Source organism: Mus musculus, chromosome 6 (assembly GCF_000001635.26).
Source record: "Mus musculus strain C57BL/6J chromosome 6, GRCm38.p6 C57BL/6J".
NCBI lineage: Eukaryota > Metazoa > Chordata > Mammalia > Rodentia > Muridae > Mus > Mus musculus.
The window spans coordinates 101,198,801-101,219,555 of NC_000072.6; the positions used below are offsets into that span (position 1 = coordinate 101,198,801).

General features: G+C 45.3%; 1 protein-coding gene and 1 long non-coding RNA gene across 18 annotated transcripts in view; one reads left to right on the forward strand and one right to left on the reverse strand.

Annotated features, from left to right (window-relative positions):
- Pdzrn3 (PDZ domain containing RING finger 3) overlaps positions 1-20,755 on the reverse strand; it is a 228,291-nt gene that overhangs the window by 49,194 nt on the left and 158,342 nt on the right. Inside the window, exon 1 of one of the 2 annotated variants that reach the window (XM_006506405.4) lies at positions 24-424. The exons of the other annotated variant lie outside the window; for it this stretch is intronic. Coding sequence (XP_006506468.1) covers positions 24-92 — 69 coding nt within the window. The 5' untranslated portion in view covers positions 93-424. Of the gene's footprint in view, positions 1-23; positions 425-20,755 lie in introns of those variants that run through there. 2 annotated transcript variants of the gene reach the window in all.
- Positions 1-20,755, forward strand: part of Gm26911 — a 49,178-nt gene that overhangs the window by 26,358 nt on the left and 2,065 nt on the right. For 3 of the 16 annotated variants that reach the window (XR_003956481.1, XR_003956477.1, XR_003956482.1), the window contains exons 2-3: positions 9,533-9,637; positions 9,951-20,741. This is a non-coding gene — a long non-coding RNA (predicted gene, 26911). Of the gene's footprint in view, positions 1-2,986; positions 9,638-9,950; positions 20,742-20,755 lie in introns of all 16 variants that reach the window. The other 13 variants (XR_001785342.2, XR_001785346.2, XR_003956488.1 and 10 more) reach the window with 12 other exon arrangements.

A 20,755-nucleotide genomic window follows, 5' to 3' on the forward strand; every position in this document is an offset into this window, starting at 1 on the left:
GATAACCTGCCGCGCGCTGTTACCTGGCAAACTTCATAGAGTAATTTGTACTGCTCCTCTTGCTTCTGTGCGCTGCACAAGCTGCATCCCATGTTTGGAGGAATGTCAAAGAAAGCCTTTAGGACCTCCAGCGCCCGGGAAGCCACTCCCTCAGCATGCAGGCATTGAAGGGCTCTCTGAGAGCCTCAGGTGAGTCAGGCAGCTACAAAGCCTCACACGGGCATGGCTTTCTGAGGCTGCAAAAACAACTCTCTGCTTCCTCCACGCTTCCTTTCCTTCCCTCACAGCATGCACGCACGCACACGCACGCACGCACACACAGGGACACACACACACACTCACACATACACTCACACACACACACACTCTGCTCCCTCCTCAGAGTGACTCTGGCAGCTGGATTGTGGTCCAATGCACACGCTATATATACTGCTGCTCATGCATATTAATCAGCTTCCATTGACTATTCATAACAGACAATGATACAGAAGCTATAATTGCCAACTATGACAGTTGAAATTTCTCTAATTAACAAGCAAGTGCTCCAGTGGTAGGGAATAATAAAAAGACACTAACAATTTTGCAAGCCATTTTCTGGCAGTTACAAATAAACATGACTGCATTTTTTTTTTCCAGCAGGGTCTCTTAGGATAATCCCTAATGCGTTTCAGCTAAGTAGAAATTCATTTTTAAATATATCATAAAATTTCTGATGATATAAAATGTATTTAATGCTGCAGATAATGATGGCACATAAACAGATTTTATGGAAAGGACATGTTTTGAATAATATTCCGATAATGTTTAGCCCTGTACAAAGTTGTAGGAGAAAAAAAATTTCACCTATGAATAAAATATACAAATGTAAATTGCAAGCGAGATCCGTGAGTATGTAAAGTAGCTAGGGGTGGCGAGGAGAGACGCTGCCCTACAGGGGAGCAAGCAGATATTATTACCAATATATGCTGCCAATCCCAAAGGCAGCAGAAACTTATTTGTCAAAGTGACCTGGAAGGAATAGAAGCTGCCAGCCTTGTGCCATCTCCTCAGCTATGCAGATGCCACAGATATGCAGAGGTGACACTTCAGAGCCAATTGTCACTGGCTGGTACTACTTATGCTCTGGCAGCCCACAGCTGCCCAGGTTTCTGTAGTTGTGCCTAGTGTTGTGTGTCAGGAAAGCATTAAGGGGCAATAGTAAAGGCAGAAGGAGATAATGGACAGCACTCAGGGGAGGGGGAGGGGGAGGGGAGGGAGAGGGGGAAGGGAAAGGTAAGGGGAGGGGAAGGAGAGGAAGAGGGGAGGGGGAGGAGAAAGGGGAGGGGAAGGGCAGGAGAGGGGAGGGGGAGGAGAAGGGGAAGGAGAGGGAGAGGGGAGCTGGAGGGGAGGGGAGGGGAGGGGGGGTAGGAGGGGTTCTGTCTGAAGACAATGTTTCTAGCTTCCATTCAATCTCTGTCCCACTGAACCACTGAACAAGCTTCACAGATTTTTTAAAAACTACTTAACAACAACAACAACAACAACAACACCCAACCAACCAAACACTTGCTTGCCCTCTGCCTGAATGTAACACATAGGTGTTTCTTCCTTACCCCAAATGGCAAAGCTGAAAGTTCCCATACCTGCTTCCAGAGCGATCACCAACCCCCTCCTTTGATAAAGGGTGAACTGTCTGAGAAAGACTCCCACATCCCCTGTCAAGAGGTGTCATGGGAGTGCAAGAATAATGGCTCCTTTTTTTCCCTGGGAGACACACCTGAGATGTGAGTGAACCTGTCCCAATTAACTCCTACTTAGGCTGGTGGCCAACAGGTGGGCAGGGTCCTATTTCTCAGACAGAAAATGAGGTACTGCCGGGGCTGGGCTAGCTCACAGCTTTGATGGTTGGAGGGAGGATGGACACTTCCATTTGGGGTCCTTATCTGATGCTTCTGATCAGCTGGTACAAGAGGCAGGTATAGACTGGATTGGAGGGTGGGTCTGGGCTGGAGCTTTGCTTGTCGGCTGTGGAGGATTCTGGGAAGGATCTTATCTATCTAGCAGCCTGTGAAGCCTCCTCCTCCTCACCTGTAATGGTGGGCATGCTAACTAGCTGTCTTACAGAGCTAGGGAGTAAACAACATGGGGAGGGTAAACCCCTCAGACACAAACTGGAGGTAGTACTTACCCATGCCCTTGTCCCTTCCCTACATCCAGCCCATCACTAAGTCTGGGCCTAAAAGCCCTCCGGTGACTTCTAATCACATTTGGATGAAAGCACAAAAATTTCCCCAGGGACCCAGAAGGCCTGGCAAAATTTGGTCCTTGCCTATCAATTAGCTGGCACTCTCCTCTTCCCAGCTCTGGTTATCACCACACTCCAAACCACCCACATCCTTTCTGTGGATAACAGCTCTCTTTCAAAGCTGTTCTTCCCTTCTCTTCCTTATTAACGCTTCACCCCTTCTCTGCCCATAGGAACCTTGAGGAAAGCCTGTGCTAGGCCAGCTGCAGGCATCTTCTACCCGTCGTGTTTGTCAATGTGTCATATTACCATATTCCTTTCCTTAAGGTGATATGTTACGCGCGCATGTGTGTGTGTGTGTGTGTGTGTGTGTGTGTGCCCGTATGTCCACATGCAGAAGCCAGAGGTGGACATCCCATGTTCTCTTCTTTTAAGGTAGGGCTTCTTGCACTGAGCCTGTCGCTTGCTGTTTGGCCTGTGCTGCCTGGCGAGCCCAGCGATCCTCCCGTCTTTGTGTACCTGCTCCTACTCCAAACATTGAGGGTTCAGTAATTCACAGCCACATCTAGCTGTTACATGGGTGCTCAATCCAAACCCAGGTCCTCCTACTTGCCAGGAGCCATCTTCCAGTTCCTGAGATAACTTCAGAATCAGTGATGGTCCTGCTTGCAGATGGTTTACTGTGCCCCTGCAGGAGGCTTATGCTCCCTGACCCATCCCTACCCATCCTCCATCCACCCTTCTCACCAACCCTAACCCCAGGTACTCAGGAGCCACAGGTTGGCTAGCTGGATGAATAGATGGAGAGCCACCTGCCAGCTCCACAAAGCCGTGAATGCCAGTGCAAGCTGCGAGCACCATTACAGAAAGCACAGTGCCAGGTGTCCGGAAAGGGAAGGCACGTTGTCATGGCTGACTCCCTGCTTCTAAAGTCACAAGGACCCCTGGCTTCACAGTCTTTCTTTGTTTACTTACTTTCAAAGAACCACAAATAAATTTTGAAGTGAATGGAAGTTGAGTTGTTAGAGAAAAAAAATATATGATATGTTATATCATATATTATATGCATCTTGTTATGTATTTTTCAAGTTATAATCTCAAGCTGAGAGAGTTGTAGTAAACACTCCACTGGACTTCAGCACAGTGTCTGATAAACGCTGTGGACTTGGGAGCATTTTATAAGCTTAAAAATGTTGAAGCAAGTTGTAGGTGCACCCCTGAAATTCTAGCACTGAGGCAGGAGGACTGCCGCAAGACTATGGTCAGCCTGCGGTATATAACAAGATACAGTCTTAAAAGAAAGTCAGAAAGTATCAAGGTACTATTGATGTAACCATCAATATTTACCAGATATAATATGTGCAAGCCATCAGAAACTTAAAAGTCATTTGTTCATGAATTCATTTAAAATTAGCAGTAACTGGCTGGGGACACAGCCCAGCGAGTTAAGTGCTTGCTATATAAACACAAGGACTCACGTCCTCACGTGAAGCTGGGTGTGGAAGCACACATCTGAACCCCTGAGATCTCCTGGTGAGATGGAAGGTGGAAGCAGGAGGCATCCCAGGGTTACTTCATGGTTACCTAGCCTGGTGTACACAGCCCCAAACAACAGTTTCAAACAGGGTAGAAGGTGAACAGACTCTCTGTGTCTCTGTCTCTGTCTGTCTGTGTCTCTCTCTGTCTCTCTGTCTCTGTCTCTCTCTCTCTTACACACACATACACATACAGTAGTAACAAACCCACAACATGTTAATATAAAGAGCATAATAGAAAGAAATGACTATAGTTTCTACAACAGGAGTTTTAGAGGGGGAGGGCAGCATTTTTCATTTTACTAAAGTTCTCTGGTGTGTAGCATCCTAGGAGACAGCAGATTATCTCAGTTGCTGCTGTACACAATGCCTGTGTCAAGCATCATGTAGCTACTAGGACATGCCAATGGACTGTCTACTACTACAAGAACACCAGGCAGAGAAGGAAACCATACTCCAAACTCTCAGGCAAATGCATTTGACCTTGTAGATGCTGAGAAACGAGCATCCAGGGCCCTGTGGGTGTCCATGCCTCGTTCTAGAAAACTCTGTCTCAGAAGAACATTTCAGTGAGCTGGGTATCACACACCACCTGCTGACAGTGAGCACGGGGAACAGAGACTACACCAGACTAAGCTCTACACTCATTCTTGGTATTAAAACATCACATGGAATTAACAACGCAAACCTCTCATGTACCCACGGTGCCTAAAACGAGACTAACCAAGTCAACGTCTGTACTGAGTACCCTCTATTTGGGACAACTGCCTAGCACATGCACAACACAGTCTCATTTTCAAAGTCTTGATAATGGAGCCTGTAAGCATCATGGTCTATTCTGAGAGAGGTTTGCTAAAGCATTGGGCCACACTGACCCTGGTGACAGTGTGAGGACACATACTGTTAAAGCCTGCAAGGGAAAAATGAAAAATTGCATGTTGCACAAAGGCGTACACTGGTGGAGATACTGCATTATCTGAAAACCCTAACTCGCTCGCCAGAGCACTGGGCACTTTTCTCAGCTTACCCTGTACCATCCCACTCCTGCCTCTTTCTGCCTTTGTGGAAATTAAAAAATAAAGTGCAAAGAAGGGTCAGCAAAGATGGCTCAGTGAGACAGAGGAGCCCATTTGAAAGCGCTGAAGGGGCCCAGGGCATGTCTTTAGTAACTGGTCTTTGAAAATCTATAGATCACTGGGGATTCTGCTGGCTCATCCCTTTGTCACTTTGACACAAGCCAGAGTTATTTAGGAAGACTTCAATTGGCCTGTGCATTTTCTTAATTGATGTTAGAGGACTCAGCCCACTGTGGGCAGGTGTCACCCCTGGGCTAGAAGAAAGTGGGCAGAGCAAGCCAAAAAAAAAAGCAGCATTCCTCTATGGCCTGAGTCAGTTCCTTGCCTTGAGTTCCTGCCTTGATTTCCCTGAATGGTGGATTCCAAGCTATGAGATGAAATCAACCCTTTTCCTGCCCAAGTTGCTTTTGGTCTTGGTGTTTTATCATAGCCATAAAAACCTTCACTAAGACGGGAGTGCTACTCTGGGTCAGCAGGTATGGATGTGAACTCACCTGAATGTAACCGCTGAGTAAGCTCTCTAAAGGGAGCATATTGTTTTCTGCAAACAAACCGCGTTACCTTGTCTGGTACCTGAAACAGGATCTTCTCATAGTCTCTACTGTATAAAAAAAATGCAGTTCTCATCAGACTCTGCACAAAAGCTTCCCTATGGACTTCCTGGACAAGAGTATAAATGGATGTGGGATGATGGGGCAATGAGGCAGGGCAATGCCAGCAGAGCATGTGTATCAGCGTGTAGGAGGACAGAAATGTCCTCCCCAAACCTTCCAGCTGATTGGCCTGATCCTAGAGCCTTGGCCCTTCCCCAGATTGTTTTCCACTTCTTTTCAGATCACACTCACTTGTCTTCCCCATCATTCTAATCTCCTTCTTCTTTCAGATTTTATTATACATCATGGCTAGCATATTCACTACACACACACACACACACACACACACACACACACACACACACACACACACCAACATACAACTAACAAGTTGACCATAGCACAAGGTGCAAGTTCTTCATCCACCCAGGGGCCAAGCCCTTCTATTTGTCCCCTTTGCTTCAGCTGCTGGGGACAAGCACACTGGTGTCTGGCAGCATTTAACTGAGTTAGATGCTGCACTCTCTGCCTGGAGCACCCAACTTCGCGTCCACTATTCTGCCTCTTGACCTCACCTCCCTTGTCACAGCGCTATCCTCCAGGCAACGGTGAAGCTTCTGTGGAACTCCCAGGAGAAGCTAGCCTGTGTCTACATCGCTTTCCGCCTCCTAGCTTGGAACTCTTCTAGGACCAGATCCCGTATCTCACTCAGATCCCAATGCTCAACTCTTCCCTGTGAGGATGCTCATTGTATACCCAATAAACAAGTTCAATATCAGATGCAGAACAAGGGTCTGAACTCTTCAGGGTCGCTTTTCTGAGTAAGTTGAATATTGAGCCAACAAACAAATATTCAACATGGACAAAAGGATTGGTTCCACAAGAAAGTTAAGGCCGAAAGCTTGGGAAAGATGTCTTTTCTGCCTTGGGTAGGAGGATTATTCTTATGAACCCTGTATACCAGTTTTGGCGAGGGATTCAGTCACAGTCTGAGGAAATGGTTTAGTGACTTCTGGTTAACCCTCAGTAAGACAAGGCAAGTATCTGATAGCTTACCTGAATCCCAGTGAGTGGTCCCTGGGCTTGATTGAGAGCTAGAAAGTTGTTTGTAAAAACAAGAATGGAAAGATAATATATTCAAAATTATCAGCCAACACCAAAGAGATGACTTGAAGACACATGTAAGAGCGTCTGAGTGTGGCTTTGTTTCTGAGAAGGTCTCTCTGTGCAGAACATCAGCTCAGGATCCCACGTCTCATTTTAAACAATGAAAAGAAATTTTTTGTTTTTTCCTTGACAAATTGATTGAGGGGCTGCTGTCTCAAGGGCATTTAGGAATCTCAGAATACGCTGGCTGTTGGAGATTGACAGGTTCCTGTTTGCACTTTAAACTCCTGGAGACGCTGTGTTCAGCAAAGAGGTTGTGTAAGGGAAAAGGCAAGCACACTGCTGAGTATGTACCACAGCTGCCTTCGAATGAATGTCGTACAGGCAGATGAGCATCTGGCTCCAAGACCTGCTTAGCAGAACATAGAGGACAAGAATACAACTAAGGCCTGCAACAGGGGAGAGACACCTGGTATGTGCATGAGATTGGCAGAAAAGATCTCTTAACTGCTCTCATCAACAGAAAGACCAGGTTACCTCATGTCCCTGACCTATAGGGTCACCCCCGTTACATGCCTAATCTTTGGACTGCCACAGCACGTTATGATGGTTCCTGGATCTCTTCCTGTCATGGGTAACAGACGAGTGTCTCCATTCCCCACCCCCAGCTGGACTTGGAAATTCCTGAGAATGGATTCTCCTAAATACCTCTAGTGATCCTCAGCCCCAGAAGACCTCACAAAGCATATGGGAAGAACAAGTTTGAGTTCCTACAAGGTCATCATGTGGGCTGTGTTGTGGGCATCTGGATAGGGCAGGGAAGTATGTTGAGATGACTCAGCCCAGTCTATGGAACAACTTGCAGAAGGGGTGATGAGCTCATAGCATCTTGGGAACACGGCTCCTTTACCTTATGGAGGGGTGACTACCTGCTTCAAAATTACAGAGGAGGGCTCGTCAAAGAGCAAAAGCCTGTCAGATTTCTTAGAACATATTCTGCGAGTGGCCAATAAATCATGAAAATATTTACAAAAACAACCATCTTGAAGGGTTAAAAAAAAAACCCTCTAGCACACTCTAGTTAGGGGTGATCAACCTTTCCCATAAGAGTAGGGCTAAAAAGAAAATATATTTTGTGGGATATGCAAAATCAAGACTATCACACTGTCTTATATATTCATAACAAACCCTTAGATCTAGAATGCACCTATTGTTTTGTAGGCCCTACCAAGATGAGCTATAAGCTGATATGGCTTGTGGACCATAACTGGCCAACATGGACATTTGAGCTTGAGAAATGGTTCTTTGATACTAATAGGAGGATGAACCTGCGACCCTCACCACTCCACCCAGCCATTCCTGTTCAACCCTAATAGGATCTGTGGCTGAAGGAGTCAGAGTAAGGTGTCCGGTAACACTCAGAGTGCACCTGGCAGCAATGAGATCAGACTTTGATGGAACCCTAAGGCAGGTAGGACCTTGCCTGTCCATTAGGAATGCTGATGTATGCAGCAGGCTTTACAGACTATCTTCTTGTTGGGAAAGGGCTGGGCCTGGTAAGGAAAACAGCTCAAGAAACACAATGTCCTCACAAAATGATCCTAAATCAACACATGTGAAGAGCGAGACCCTGCCAGCAGGACCGCACATGACTGGCCAGTATTCATGATGTGTCTAATCTTATTCTTCTGGACGATTCTCCTTTAACATGTATAGTCAGAAGGCTGCTGGGCCCACAGGAGTCTCTTCTGAGTATGGGGGATAAGAACTATCTTCAGATCTGCCTCTGGTCTTTGGGCTTAGGTAATGTGATAGATGTGTAACAGGCTCTGTTCTATATATGATGTATGGAGGTGAGAGAGAGGCTCCGTGACCCTGCCTAGGCTCCTAGCCCACCTTGCCAGCACTCACAGACCTGAGGGAATCCCATGGATGTGCTTCAACCCTTGGGCAGCAAGAAAGCCCAGGTGGGAGATGAAGGGACAAATGAATCATGGGGACAGAGGAGAGATGGAAAGTAGAGGTCTGGGCACGAGTGGCAGGAACCCAGACAGGAGCTCAACACCTTAGGTTCTGAAGAACTTATGCCATGCTTATTATCAGTATAGAGGGCAGACTCTGAGGAGAGAGAAAGGTAAGAGACAGGGCGGTCAAAGCACAAGAGAGGGAAAAGGGAGAGACTTTGAGGACACTTGAAAACACTCCTGGTGCGTCCTGGAGATTCATAGAGTAACAAGCTTGTTAAGATCGCCCAGAGGACAACCAAAAGCTACAAAACCATGGTGGAGGGATAAGGGGGGTGCGGGGAGCAGATATGACCTTATCTCGTTATCTTACAAATTAAGTTAGGTGTTTCAAACCAGATGCTGGACCACTGTCATCATCTTCAAACAAGTTCTAATTAAATGGTAATTCTGAAAATCAGAAACATTTAAACATCAATAGTTGCAATCTAAAATACAGGTTAAAAAAAATCTTTTGTCGAGTTCCTATGCTCTGGTTCACAGGACTTTGCAGTCCCATGTGGCGAACCTGAGTAGGAGCAGGGCAGAGCTGTTCCCTGCAACTCCAGAGCACAGAGCACCAAGGTGCCAGGTCTATGCACATCTGGCTCTTTATTATGATATAAACACAAGGCCTCTGTCTAAGGCCACAGGTGGCAGGTAGGCCACTGGAGGGAGGCTGTGTCTTCTGGGAGCTCCTTCCAAGGGAGAGTGTGAGAACTTCACTGTTCCCAGCCTGGTTCTGTCATAGCCCAGGGCTGCAGAGAGTGAGTGGCAGAGGTGTCTGCTCATGATGGAAAATGAAGCCTTGTTTCACCCTTCCACCCATTCACTCAGCATCCTTACTCATCAGCCACTGTGAACCAGACACCGTTGTTTAGGGATTAATACAGCACACGCCGTCCCTGTCCTCATGCTTCCATGGGGTACAGGCTGCTTTGGCTAAGATGACGGATGCTTTCCCAGTTGTCATACACTGTCCACTGCTCCTCAGCCTAGGTGATACGTCTGCAGTGTCTCACCCTGTGAGGTCTTCCCATTTCTCCTTCGTGACGTCCAGTTATAGGGAGCTGCTATGATCGTTCATCAGCTGCCCCAGGTACTGTTTATGAAATTGTTTTCTTTAAATTTGCTCACTTGATTTTACTTATGCTTTTGAAATAAAACCTAATCCCCATGATGTAGAAAGATAAAACACTTGCAATGTGTGAAAAATACTACATAGCAACTGTGTGACTGTGAGGACAAGAAGGCTCACCCTATGCCACATAATACTGACAGCTTGCTGTGTTTGTTGGGTAGGAGTTTCCCCGTTGTACTGAATTCCAGCCTCACTCTGACTTTCCCCACACTGTCCCACCAGCTCTATATGTTTGGCTTCCAGAACCAGTTTCTTGTTTTTCTTTCTGAAGGATGTCTGGAACCTTCCACGTCACCATCCATATGTAAACTGGCACATCTTCTCTTGCCTTTGCATGCTGCAGCCTGAACTCCATCCTTCAGCTTCCACACGTATATTAAAGCCAACTCCGGTTTCATCCTCAAAACTGGTCTGAAGCTCCACAGTATCTGCAGGTATTTGCATCCTACCACCTTCTTGAGGCCGGGCCTTTTAATTCAACCATTTAATTCAAGTAGGCAAAGATGAAGAAGCTAAGGGTTTAGGACAGAATGGCATCCGGGGCCAGCCTTAACTAGGAGGAGAACTTTAAGTTCCTGAAGTCAAGGACCAACACAAGGAAGAACTTGCTGAGCAGAGATGGTCCTAGAGCCTCCAGACATGAGGCATAGGCAAAGCCCTCCAGAACTGTGCACTTGAAGGTGGATGGAGGATGAGAAAGGAGCGATGCTTGCGGAAGAGACTGATTGTAGATGCTAGGGGGAAAGGTTGGACAGAGAGAAAGGGTAGGGCTGTGGAGATGGCTCAGCCAACAAAAGCTTGCTATGTAAGTATGAGAGCCTGACTTTGAACCCTAGAATCCTGTAGAAAAGCTGGGCACAGTGGCATGTTATCCTAATCCCAGTGCCGGTGAGGCAAAGCAGGCAAACTCCCGAGACTCACTGGATATCTCACCTAGCCAAACTAGCAAGATCCGAGCCAGTGAGACTCAGTCTCACTCCCCAACCTCCACATCCCAACATGGCTTGTGTCTTGAGGAATGATACTCAAGGTTGCTTTCTGATATCACATCCATATGTGCACATGTAGAGACACACAAACATACACACATACACACAGGCACATAAGCAAACACATACACAGAATGGAATGCACTAGGTTAGAGGCAGAGCGAGCTTAAATATGAATTTTGAACTGGGCACCCAACTGGCAAATGGCTTTGTGTTTTCTTCAGTGGCTCTCAGATGGAGTCAGAGCTCCAGTGGATATGTTGACAGCTTTCCCCTTTGGCCGGATGCTGGAATTCAGGACATGTCTCCATAGTAGACTGTTCTTTCTATGAGCTTGGAATTGAGTCATGGCCCACTCGCTTGCTCATCTGTGAGGCTTGAAGAAGCCAGGTAACAGTGCGGGGTGGGGCAGGCATTAGCTGGGTGACTTGGGCATTAAACAGAAGCTGGCTCGGGAGTTTAAAACAGCTCTGCTCGGAAGATAAACAAGAAGCACTAAAGACACTCACTTGGGGAAAAAGCTGCCAACTGAGGCTTCATAATTCACTTCTACCTATGAGGTTCAAGTACCATCAAGTCTGAAATTACTCGCAAAGCTTCTACCCTGGATTTACTTTCTATATAAAACAACACTTCACAGAGTAAGTTAGGAGATGCCACTGAGACCAGTGATGTGTTTCCAGAGGGAGATTCTGCCAATGAATCAGCAACACTAATTTTTTTTAACATTCTCTGGGAAAATATAACAATTTAGTATGTTTGTAAAACTGGATAAGCACCAGTGATGTTGTCCTTAACCTTAAAAAAACAAAAACAAAAACAAAAAAAACCCAAAAAAACAAACCCAGATATATGTGTGTCTAAATGCTAATAAAAGTTTCCTACCCTATAAATGGGGCAGAGTTGAACACTAGATCACAGGCAACACACTCGCTTTAGGATTCTGGTCTTACGGCCAGAGTCCAGAGGCAGGGAAAACTGAAGTGACTTAGAACAGTCTCTGGTAAGATACATTTGATATTAGTGGGCTTGCTGAAGCGAAACAGTAATACCAGAGAGATACAAAGGCTTGAAAGCCATTAGAGTCGTCCAAATGGTAGGAGGCATGACATCTCTCAGGTGAGCTGCCTGTTAGAAAGCCAACGAGTGGGTGCTCTAAAACTACAATTCAGGTTGTGGAAGGAAGAGAGGGATGGGAAGGTCCTGTTTCACCATCTCACTTTCCCATCAGGGGAGACCCCCAGGACAGTGAATTCTGCCTAACTTGCTATGGACTTCCCTTCAAGTGAGCCATGTTATTACAGGAAATGGACCCGATTTCACAGGTGTGTGTGGATACTGAGTACTTCTTCAAAGATCCCCCCCCCCCAGTCAAACCACCCCATCAACTAATTATTACCGATGCCTTGTGATCTCTAGAGCAGTAAGGCACCATCATTTGATATACCATGGAGTGGTATAACTAAGGAGGAAACATGCAGGGGATGAGGAATGAGCTACAAGCACACTGTCTTATTAGCATCTTTTTTTTTTAAAGATGTTATTGGGTGTATTAAAATAAAATCAAAAATCAAAATATTAAGTATGCATCTTAAACACTTCAGTTGTTAGTACCTTTCTTGTAAGAGCAAACAAAACAAGTCCAAAGACATTCTCAACCTAAGTTAAGAATTTTGAACGGAGCATAAATAATGAGTACCCTCAGTACCCTCTTCCATTGTCTATGAAGCTGGCCATGTGGGCTGAGAAAAGAACCATGGCCCAGGGTAGTGCAAGTGGGTGGAAAAACAGATTGCTTCTGGACATGAGAAACTCTCCTGATGGAGAGGTGGGGAGGCTCATGGAAGGAGGAGGCTTCCAAGCCTCTCCAGTCACATACTGAGCGAGCCACATACTGAGCGAGTCACATACTGCGTGTTCTCCATGTCTGTGCCTGAAGTATCCCCTACCCACTGCCCCAAGAGCCGCTGTCTCCCATAGCATTTCTTCCTTACTCCTGCCAGCTATGTCGTGACAGCACTTTGGCAGGATTCTTGACTGATTCTGATTGGCACAGGCTCCATCTTCCAGCTCCATGCCAACCCCCTGAAACGCAGCAGGCTTTTTGTGGTCCCTTTTAATTCCGTGTTCTTGCACAGTCTCCCCCCTCCCCAACCCCATGCTGGTTACCCAGGATATTAATTCTGTTTTTCATTGCCGTGGTAAAATATCTGATATAACCTAAGGAAGAGAGAGCCCTTTTTTATTCACAAGTTGGCACTGCAGTCCCTCATAAGGCAGCTAGCCAGGAAGCAGACCGAGAGGGATGCTGGTACTTAGCCTGACTTCTCCTTTTCATTCACTCCAGGATCCCAGTCCATAGGCCAGTGCTGGCTGAGTTTAGGGAGGGTCTTCCAACCTCAATGAACACAATCTAGAAAGTCCCTCATGGACATACCCATGGGTTTCTTCTCTTACATGATTCTAAATGCTGTAAAAGTTGTCCCTACTTATCATTACATTCAGACACACAGGCAGACCTTTACCTCCCTTCCCCCACCCTTCCAACAATCTATATTTTGTTAGGTCTTAGTAGATCACCATAGGCCCTGCTGGCCTCACGTGCCGGCTCCCCTCTTTCTTCTTCTAAATAATGGGGTACATCTCAGAAATCACTACCTTTCTACACCACAGCATAATGCCTAACGCAGATGTCAACTTTCCCTCCCCCTCTATCATCTCTGTGCACTCTCATGGAGAATATAGCAATTGGAACCGTCTGGTGCCATCCGAAGATACCTCTTATCGACAGACAAGCAAGGTCTAGCAAGGCTGGGCACCTGTGATTCAGAGTCAGGATGCTCTGTTGCCAATCAGGCGCCAGCACAGGCTGTCTCCTCCTCAGCCAACATTTCATCTAGCCATACAGGACTGAAGAATTACACATATTCGATTACTCTGCAGAGGGTATGGCTCCTAGAACCAGTGGCAGATTTTTAGATTTCCCTCTTTCTCTTCTTTTCAAACTCCTGTCCATGCCCATTGGGGGTGACACACATAATATTTAGTTTTTTTCCATCGAGAATCTCAGGGTTTTAGGAAGCCCACAGGCACATAAGCAAACTGTCTAAATAAGCTTTCAACGAGCCATGACAGATGCAGGAAAAACGACAAGACAAAGAATTATCAGAGAATTTGTCTTTCAAAATACTAAATGCTGATCTAAATCTTATTTTCCCTTGGGGAAATATCATGGCCCAAAATAATTAGGAGAGAATTATTCAGATTTTGGATTGAAGCTCATGGGTGCAGTGATGGACAAGGAACAGGAGACAATATAATTGGTAACCACCCTGTGAAGATGTTCCTGGTGCTTGTCAACTCAAGCTGGAGAAGCCGTGGGGACACCCGACAGGACATGTCTACACCTGCTGTACCATCACAGAGAACAGCCATCACCATGGCTACCACATCCCAGTTTCCAAGGCTGGAAGAGACCTTCGCATTCATCTTGAGAAGCGGGGCAGCTGGATGAGCAAGGCTGATTTCTACGGGCCTTTGAACTTCTGATTCTCCTATACTTCTTTGAGTCTCATTTTAAGCCTGGTCTTTGCAGAGGTAGGGGAGGAGATCACAGATAATTAAAGCTGAAAATATTCTCATTTTGTGATGGGGCTAACAAGTGAAACTCCGGGTAATGATGTAATCCAACTTGTCAAAAAGGAAAATGAAAAGAGAAGACAGAAGGCAGGACAGAGCCTGGGGACCTGTGTGCCATGTCATCTTCTAATTAACTAACTGATCCTTTAAACTGTCAAACTCGGCGAGACACTCTATGGCCTGGCGTCTGATTAATATTCATACTTAGGCACAGGATGCTCTGATTTAGGTCCCAGTGGTTGTAGTTAAACATCAGTCTTTAAAAAAGAGAGAGAAAGAAAGACCTGCCTGGCAATCGTAAGTGTCCAGGTTTTACATTCATAGGAAAATGAAAGGAGACCACCCTGAGGTTCCTGACCCACAGCAAGAACAAATCCCCATGGATCCATATTGATCTGTGAGTTATGATGAGGACTTGTATATTGAAAAAATAATTATTTTGTTTTTTCTTCTGGCAGCCACCTTGTTAAATCACACTTGGTGCATTATTGTTAAATACACGAAGAGCACCCGTAAACTAACATAGCACTTGGTAATATAGCCAAGCTTTTGATTTCAAACAAAAATAATTGAATATATAATTTAACCAAATCAAGCTTGATCATTTAATTGAGCTGTCACTAGTAGTAACCTTGACTTTTGGTTCATATAACTTGAGCTCCAAACAGATACTATAATACTGATGTTTACTGACACGCAAAAGATGTTTGAGCCTGGTGTGTAAGATGTGCCTGTAGCTGCTGAGGAAACATGGTGGACAGTGACAAAACCATGCACCTTAGGAGGGCTTTTCCTTTACTGGCTTTACTCTTTATTTATTAAAGTCCTGACAAAGATGAAAACAAGTCAGCCCAATCTATTGCATTTGCTTTTAGGAACTACTTCTTAAAATTATTTTTGGATTAAACAAATATGATATAAGGTAAATCCATGGTGTAAATCCATTCTATAGTGCCCCAGGACTATCCTGGCAATCCACCAATCCCATCAACTCTACTATCCTGTCTCCTGTAGAGCTTATTCAACAGTCTCAGCTACTGTTATGTTATTGCCAAACTATTTCAACTTACAGTAAAAAAACTGGGGAACACAGGTAATAAACACACAAACTGAGATTGTAAATCATAAACATACCAACTCTAAATGATATGATTTGGGGTATTCTCTGTAATCCACAGACATTGGACCCTAAGAAATATTAATACACTCCAGTCATTTTCATTGATGGGAGATGGCATGTAGACATAATGCAGAGATTCCTAGTTCCGACACAGGGGAGAGGGGGTTCTAGATTGAGCAGACATAAAGGTCAGGCTGGTTCAACTCCAAGAGCAAATTCCTTCAGGCTTGTTTGTATTTCTACTAACCAGTACAGGATGAGGAGGACAACCATCCACCAATACCATCATGGCTGCTCTGGGTCACGCCCACCTGCAAAAGCCCAGCTCTGATGGGTTGCTCAGGAAGGATTGGCGAGTGTCTCAACTTTTTCTGCTCTCTTGGAGGAGGCCATTAATATCAAGGACCAGAAAACTCCTCCCTGGCACTCAGTCATCTCTGGGATTTCAAGGATTTCTTACACTTTTATAAAATCAAAAACAGAAACCAACAAAAAATAAAATAAAATAAAATAAAATAAAGAAGCTGTCACAATCCAAATGTCACACATACCCACCTCTGCTCAGAGTGGAGTCCCCAGAGGACCTACCGTTGTCACTGCTGGTCCAGGCCTGTGAGCTCCCTGTCAGGAGGGAACCACCACCAAGGCAGGGGCATCTCACTTCAGAGGCAGTGTAGGTACCCTGCTTGCCAGGTGATACCCTGTGCTGTGTTCCTCTGAGCTGCAAATACCTCTTGAGGTGGGGAGCAGGCTCCCGGGACACCGAAACTGGCTCAGCTCCACAGGCAATAAAGTAATTAATGGTGTCTTTCAGGGCAAGCGCAGTAAAAAAAAATAATTGCTCTCCAATTTTTTTTACTGGTAATGAATGATTGGTACAGTCAATATTTGTGTTGTTGGGAGTGGATGTGTGGATAAATGTGTGAGTGGGATGGAGAGGGAAGTCTTAGGGATGCAAATACTCAAACCAGACTATCAGTTCCCTGACCGACTCTAAACTGCAGATCACAAACACCAGAGAACATGGGGCACGGAAGACAGCGCACCGCCTAATCCAACTGAGGCCAAAGTCTGACACTTAGGACACAGTGCAAAGATACTGCAAATAGGGTCAACTAAAGAGAATAAATAAGTGGGATTTATAAAAAAAAATGCTTAAGCTAAATTGGCTTCAGAGGCCAGGCTGAATTACCAGCTACCTGGCTCTCGTGCCTCGTCTAGCACCACGCTCACTGTGTCAAAACATAGCTCCCTCCCGGTTCTCAAAGGAGCACACAGCTTGCTGACGCCAGGCGACTCCACCCCTTGTAATCACTTCATGTTCTCTATGAGGTCATCAGCTTTCTCTCTATTGAATCTCACAGACACAGGAGCTTCTCACCACGCAGAGCTCTATAAACAACAGATTGTAAGATAAACACGCTCTAGCTGCTCCTCGGGAAGTTGCTTCGCTGCGCAGTAGACGCCCCGCACTCCTGTGTAATACGGCAAAGGACACTGTGAGAATTGAACCGAGTCAGATCGGTACCAGGACACAGAGAAGCGGTCTGGATTTGGGGGGTGCTTGCCAGAGGATTTGGTGTAGCCATGGACATACTGATCCCAGGCCATAATAATATTTTGACTCTGATGGAAGAGGACACATGGCTTGCTGGCTACAGGAAATAAAAAAAGAAAATTTGATCTTCAACTATCACCCCAAAATTTGGGTGAATCTTGGTTAGCTGTGGAGAAGCGATTCCAGGACTCTTGGTGTATACCAATCTGTGGATGCTAAGTTCCTTACATTAAATATGTAGTAATTGTGCATAATACCCTCTACATTTTCTCCTGTATACTCTGATGACTGATATACTGAGCTGTAATGCTACACAAATAGTTGCTACACATGCTGTTTATGAGACAACAAGAAAAAGTCCATACATATTTAGTACAGATCCATCTGTGTGTGTGTGTGTGTGTGTGTGTGTGTGTGTGTGTGTGTGTGTGTGTGTGTGTGTAGATCAAATCCAGGGCTTTGCAGACTCTAAGAAGCATTCTATCATTGAGATAGACCTTCACCCAGGGAAGCACATATGTGTGCAGACTCGCGTGAGTATAGACGTGTGCACACCCTGGCGTGTGTTTAAAGGCCAGAGGACAATCTCGGGTGTCAGTCCTCACCTTCCACCTTGCCTCCATCCGAGGCTGCGTCTCCATGGTTTGCTGCTCCTCCTTACTCCCTGCTAGCTGACTGGGAAGCCCCTCAGGATTGTCTTCTTTCTTCTTCCCCTCATGGTATAAGAACTGGAGCTACAGATGTGTGTACAGCTGGGCCTGCATAGTTTGGTTCCAGGATTAGAACTGAGGTTCTTATGCCTGTCTGGTAAATGCCTTATCCATTGAGGGATCCCCTTGGCCCTGGATTTGGTTTTTTGTTTGCTTTTGTTGTTTCTTGTGTCTGGCACGATCTGTGATTGGCTCACTGCATGGATAGGTTACAGAGAGGCAGGGTAAGAGACTATCCAACTGCAAACAAAGACATAATAAAGATGCTAGGCTAGTAGTGCTATCTATAGCCACAGTGGGGTGAGTCTAGGGTTTTACACTGGAACAAACTTCACTGCCACCAACATGATGACAAGCTTTTGATGTTTCCTCCAGGGACCTGCATATTAGTTATATTCCAGAGTTCTTTAAAATTAGCATGGCAGTATATACTTTAAGGGTAGAAATGTATTCTATTTAAGTTGGCTTTTCCTATCACTCCACTAACGGATCTGAACATGTAGAGATTATGACGGAAACTCCATGCTCACCAAATAACAGCATATAAGGCCAAGGCACATCTCTGGGAACAGGCTTCTAGAATCATCTAGCTGGTGCTCTTATTCACAAACGGATTTTAATACTTATAATTTGAACACATATACTTCCTTTTCTTTCTCTGTAGGGTACTCCATTTTACTTGGTTCCAAATGTTAAGCAGCCATGGCACGATCTCCAAACAATACTCATGTGCCACTAAGTGGATATGGATGAGTAAATGTCTTTTATAAGATATTCACGAGGGAAGGGCTCTCGCCAAGCTTTCAAATGAAATTCTTTAACTGGCCACAGCTCTGTTGTTTTAAAAGTCATCTGCAGTTGTCCTTAACTTGTTCTTCTGCATAATTTATTGGGCAGCTGTCAAATATGTGTGTTGCCCCCCTGTCTTGTAACTGACATCCGTACAGGGATAAGTGAGATAGGAAATGGGCTATGAACAAACGGACACTGGGCCATTGAATAAATGGAAGACAAAGAGAGCAAGGATGAGAGACAAGGTAGGGAGAAGAAAGCTCTCTCTTTTCACCAGCAGGTGGGCTCAGCAGCGAAACCCACAGCTACAGAAACGGACTTACTCCATAGAATGACCTGCTCTGCACCACGGCTACCATGGTCTTTCTTTCCAAGCCATAATGATTGCGCCCTACCTTAAAGATGTATACCACTGACATATACTTTTATGCAACCCAAAGGTTTTACAATGCCAAGTGTATTGATACTATAATGTAAACCATAGCTCGAAGACCTCCCTTAGAGTCCCTGAAGAGAATGCCTCATTCCTGTAAGTGGGGTCAACTAATGCAGTTCATAAGGCTCCCTATGCAGTCGAGGATTGATCTCCATGTAAAGGCGCGCAGCATCGGGTCTAAGCTAACATGCTCATTCTGTTTGATCTCCTTCCATTTCCTGCATTGTACTCAGCGCCTCTTATCCCTGTCCAACATCAACAGGTCATTCAGAGAGGGGTCAGTGTCAGCCAATATAAATAACCATTATAAAACCTCCAGCATGCTTTAAATCAACAAGCAAAGTGGCCTATGCTGTTTAAAGTATAAATTCCAAATATTTTCATGGCAGAGGGTAGGCAAGGTCTACTAAAAGCACAGTTAAAAAAAAAAAAAGAAAATTAAGAATCAGAGTTAAATAATCCAGTCACAATGAGCCATTCCAGTGCATGGTTCCCTATTTTAGAACCAGTTTGCAAACAAATGTCCATATAGCTTTTCCTTCCCCTCTTGGAGAAGATAGCCAGCTTGGGTTTGAGGACCACAGGCGCCCGTGTTTCACAAGAGTTTCACACACATGGCTGACATTACCACCATGTTTATAAACCCAGGGAGGCTCAGCCAAGACTATAACAGCTAGAGAACTGGAAGAAACTCAGAGTGTGAGGAGGAGGTGACAGACCCCCCTCCTGCCTCTTTCTTTCCCTCACCAAAGCCTATGGATAAAAGGAGACCCTGTAACTACCACTAAGCGTGTCCAGAAAACGGTCCTTGGGAGGCAATCCTAGGGAGGGAGCTGATGGGAACAGGCCAGGACTTACTGACATCTGTCTTGTGAAGAATACATGAAGCCCGTCCTAATTCCACATTCCTCTCCTTATTTTTCCTGTCTTTCTTCTGTTGCTCCTAAACTCGGTCTGTATGCTCTCAGTGCACCATGAGCCTGGTAAAACAGTTCCTACGCATGCTAAGTGGGACACAACCATGCAGAACGTGCAAAAGGATGACTAAAACCCTGACAGAGCATTAGCTTTATCAATCATGGAAAAAGTTGCCTGGGTGTGGTGGCACACATCTTTAATCCCAGCACTTGGGAGGCAGAGGCAGGTGGATTTCTATGAGACTGAGGCCAACCTGGTCTGCATAGCAAATTTTAGGACAGCCAGGGCTACATAGTAAGAGCCTGTCTAAAAGGAAAAAAAAAAAAAAAAAAAGAGGCTCTAGAATAAGTTTGGAAAGCAAGGCTCATTTCACAGATAACTAAATATAATCGTTTTAATAACCATAAGCAAATGAGTCCACAATACCCAGGTTGTGTTTAACCTGAGGCCTGGGCTGTTTAAAGTCAAGGTTAGCTATGAATGTAACTCCAGGCAAAATTGTGAAACTGACTCAAAACTGTGTGTGTAAGTGTGTGAGCTGTTTTGTAACCTACTGTGCATAGTTCTCAAGCGTGAACTCTACAGGGGAAAGCTTCATGTTGCAATCTCAAAGGGTTAGACAAGTTTGAAAGAGGATGTTTATAAATTCCATCACTGCATGTTGTCATACTGGCCAGGTTTAAGTCTCTTTACATGCTTTTTACCTGTTTCCATTTTGGTAGGGCTGACTTATCGTTCCTTGGAAATGTGTCTTGATTTTCTATCCCTTTCTGTAGCAGCTTTCTCCTGGAAGCCCAGCCTGTTCTGCACATTCTCCTTTGAGCTATCTGCTCAGGAATGCACACGTGCTTCCTGGTGGACTGAATGCATATCTTTGGGAGTCTTCTTCCAGACTGTGAGGTAAGTTAGCTTTT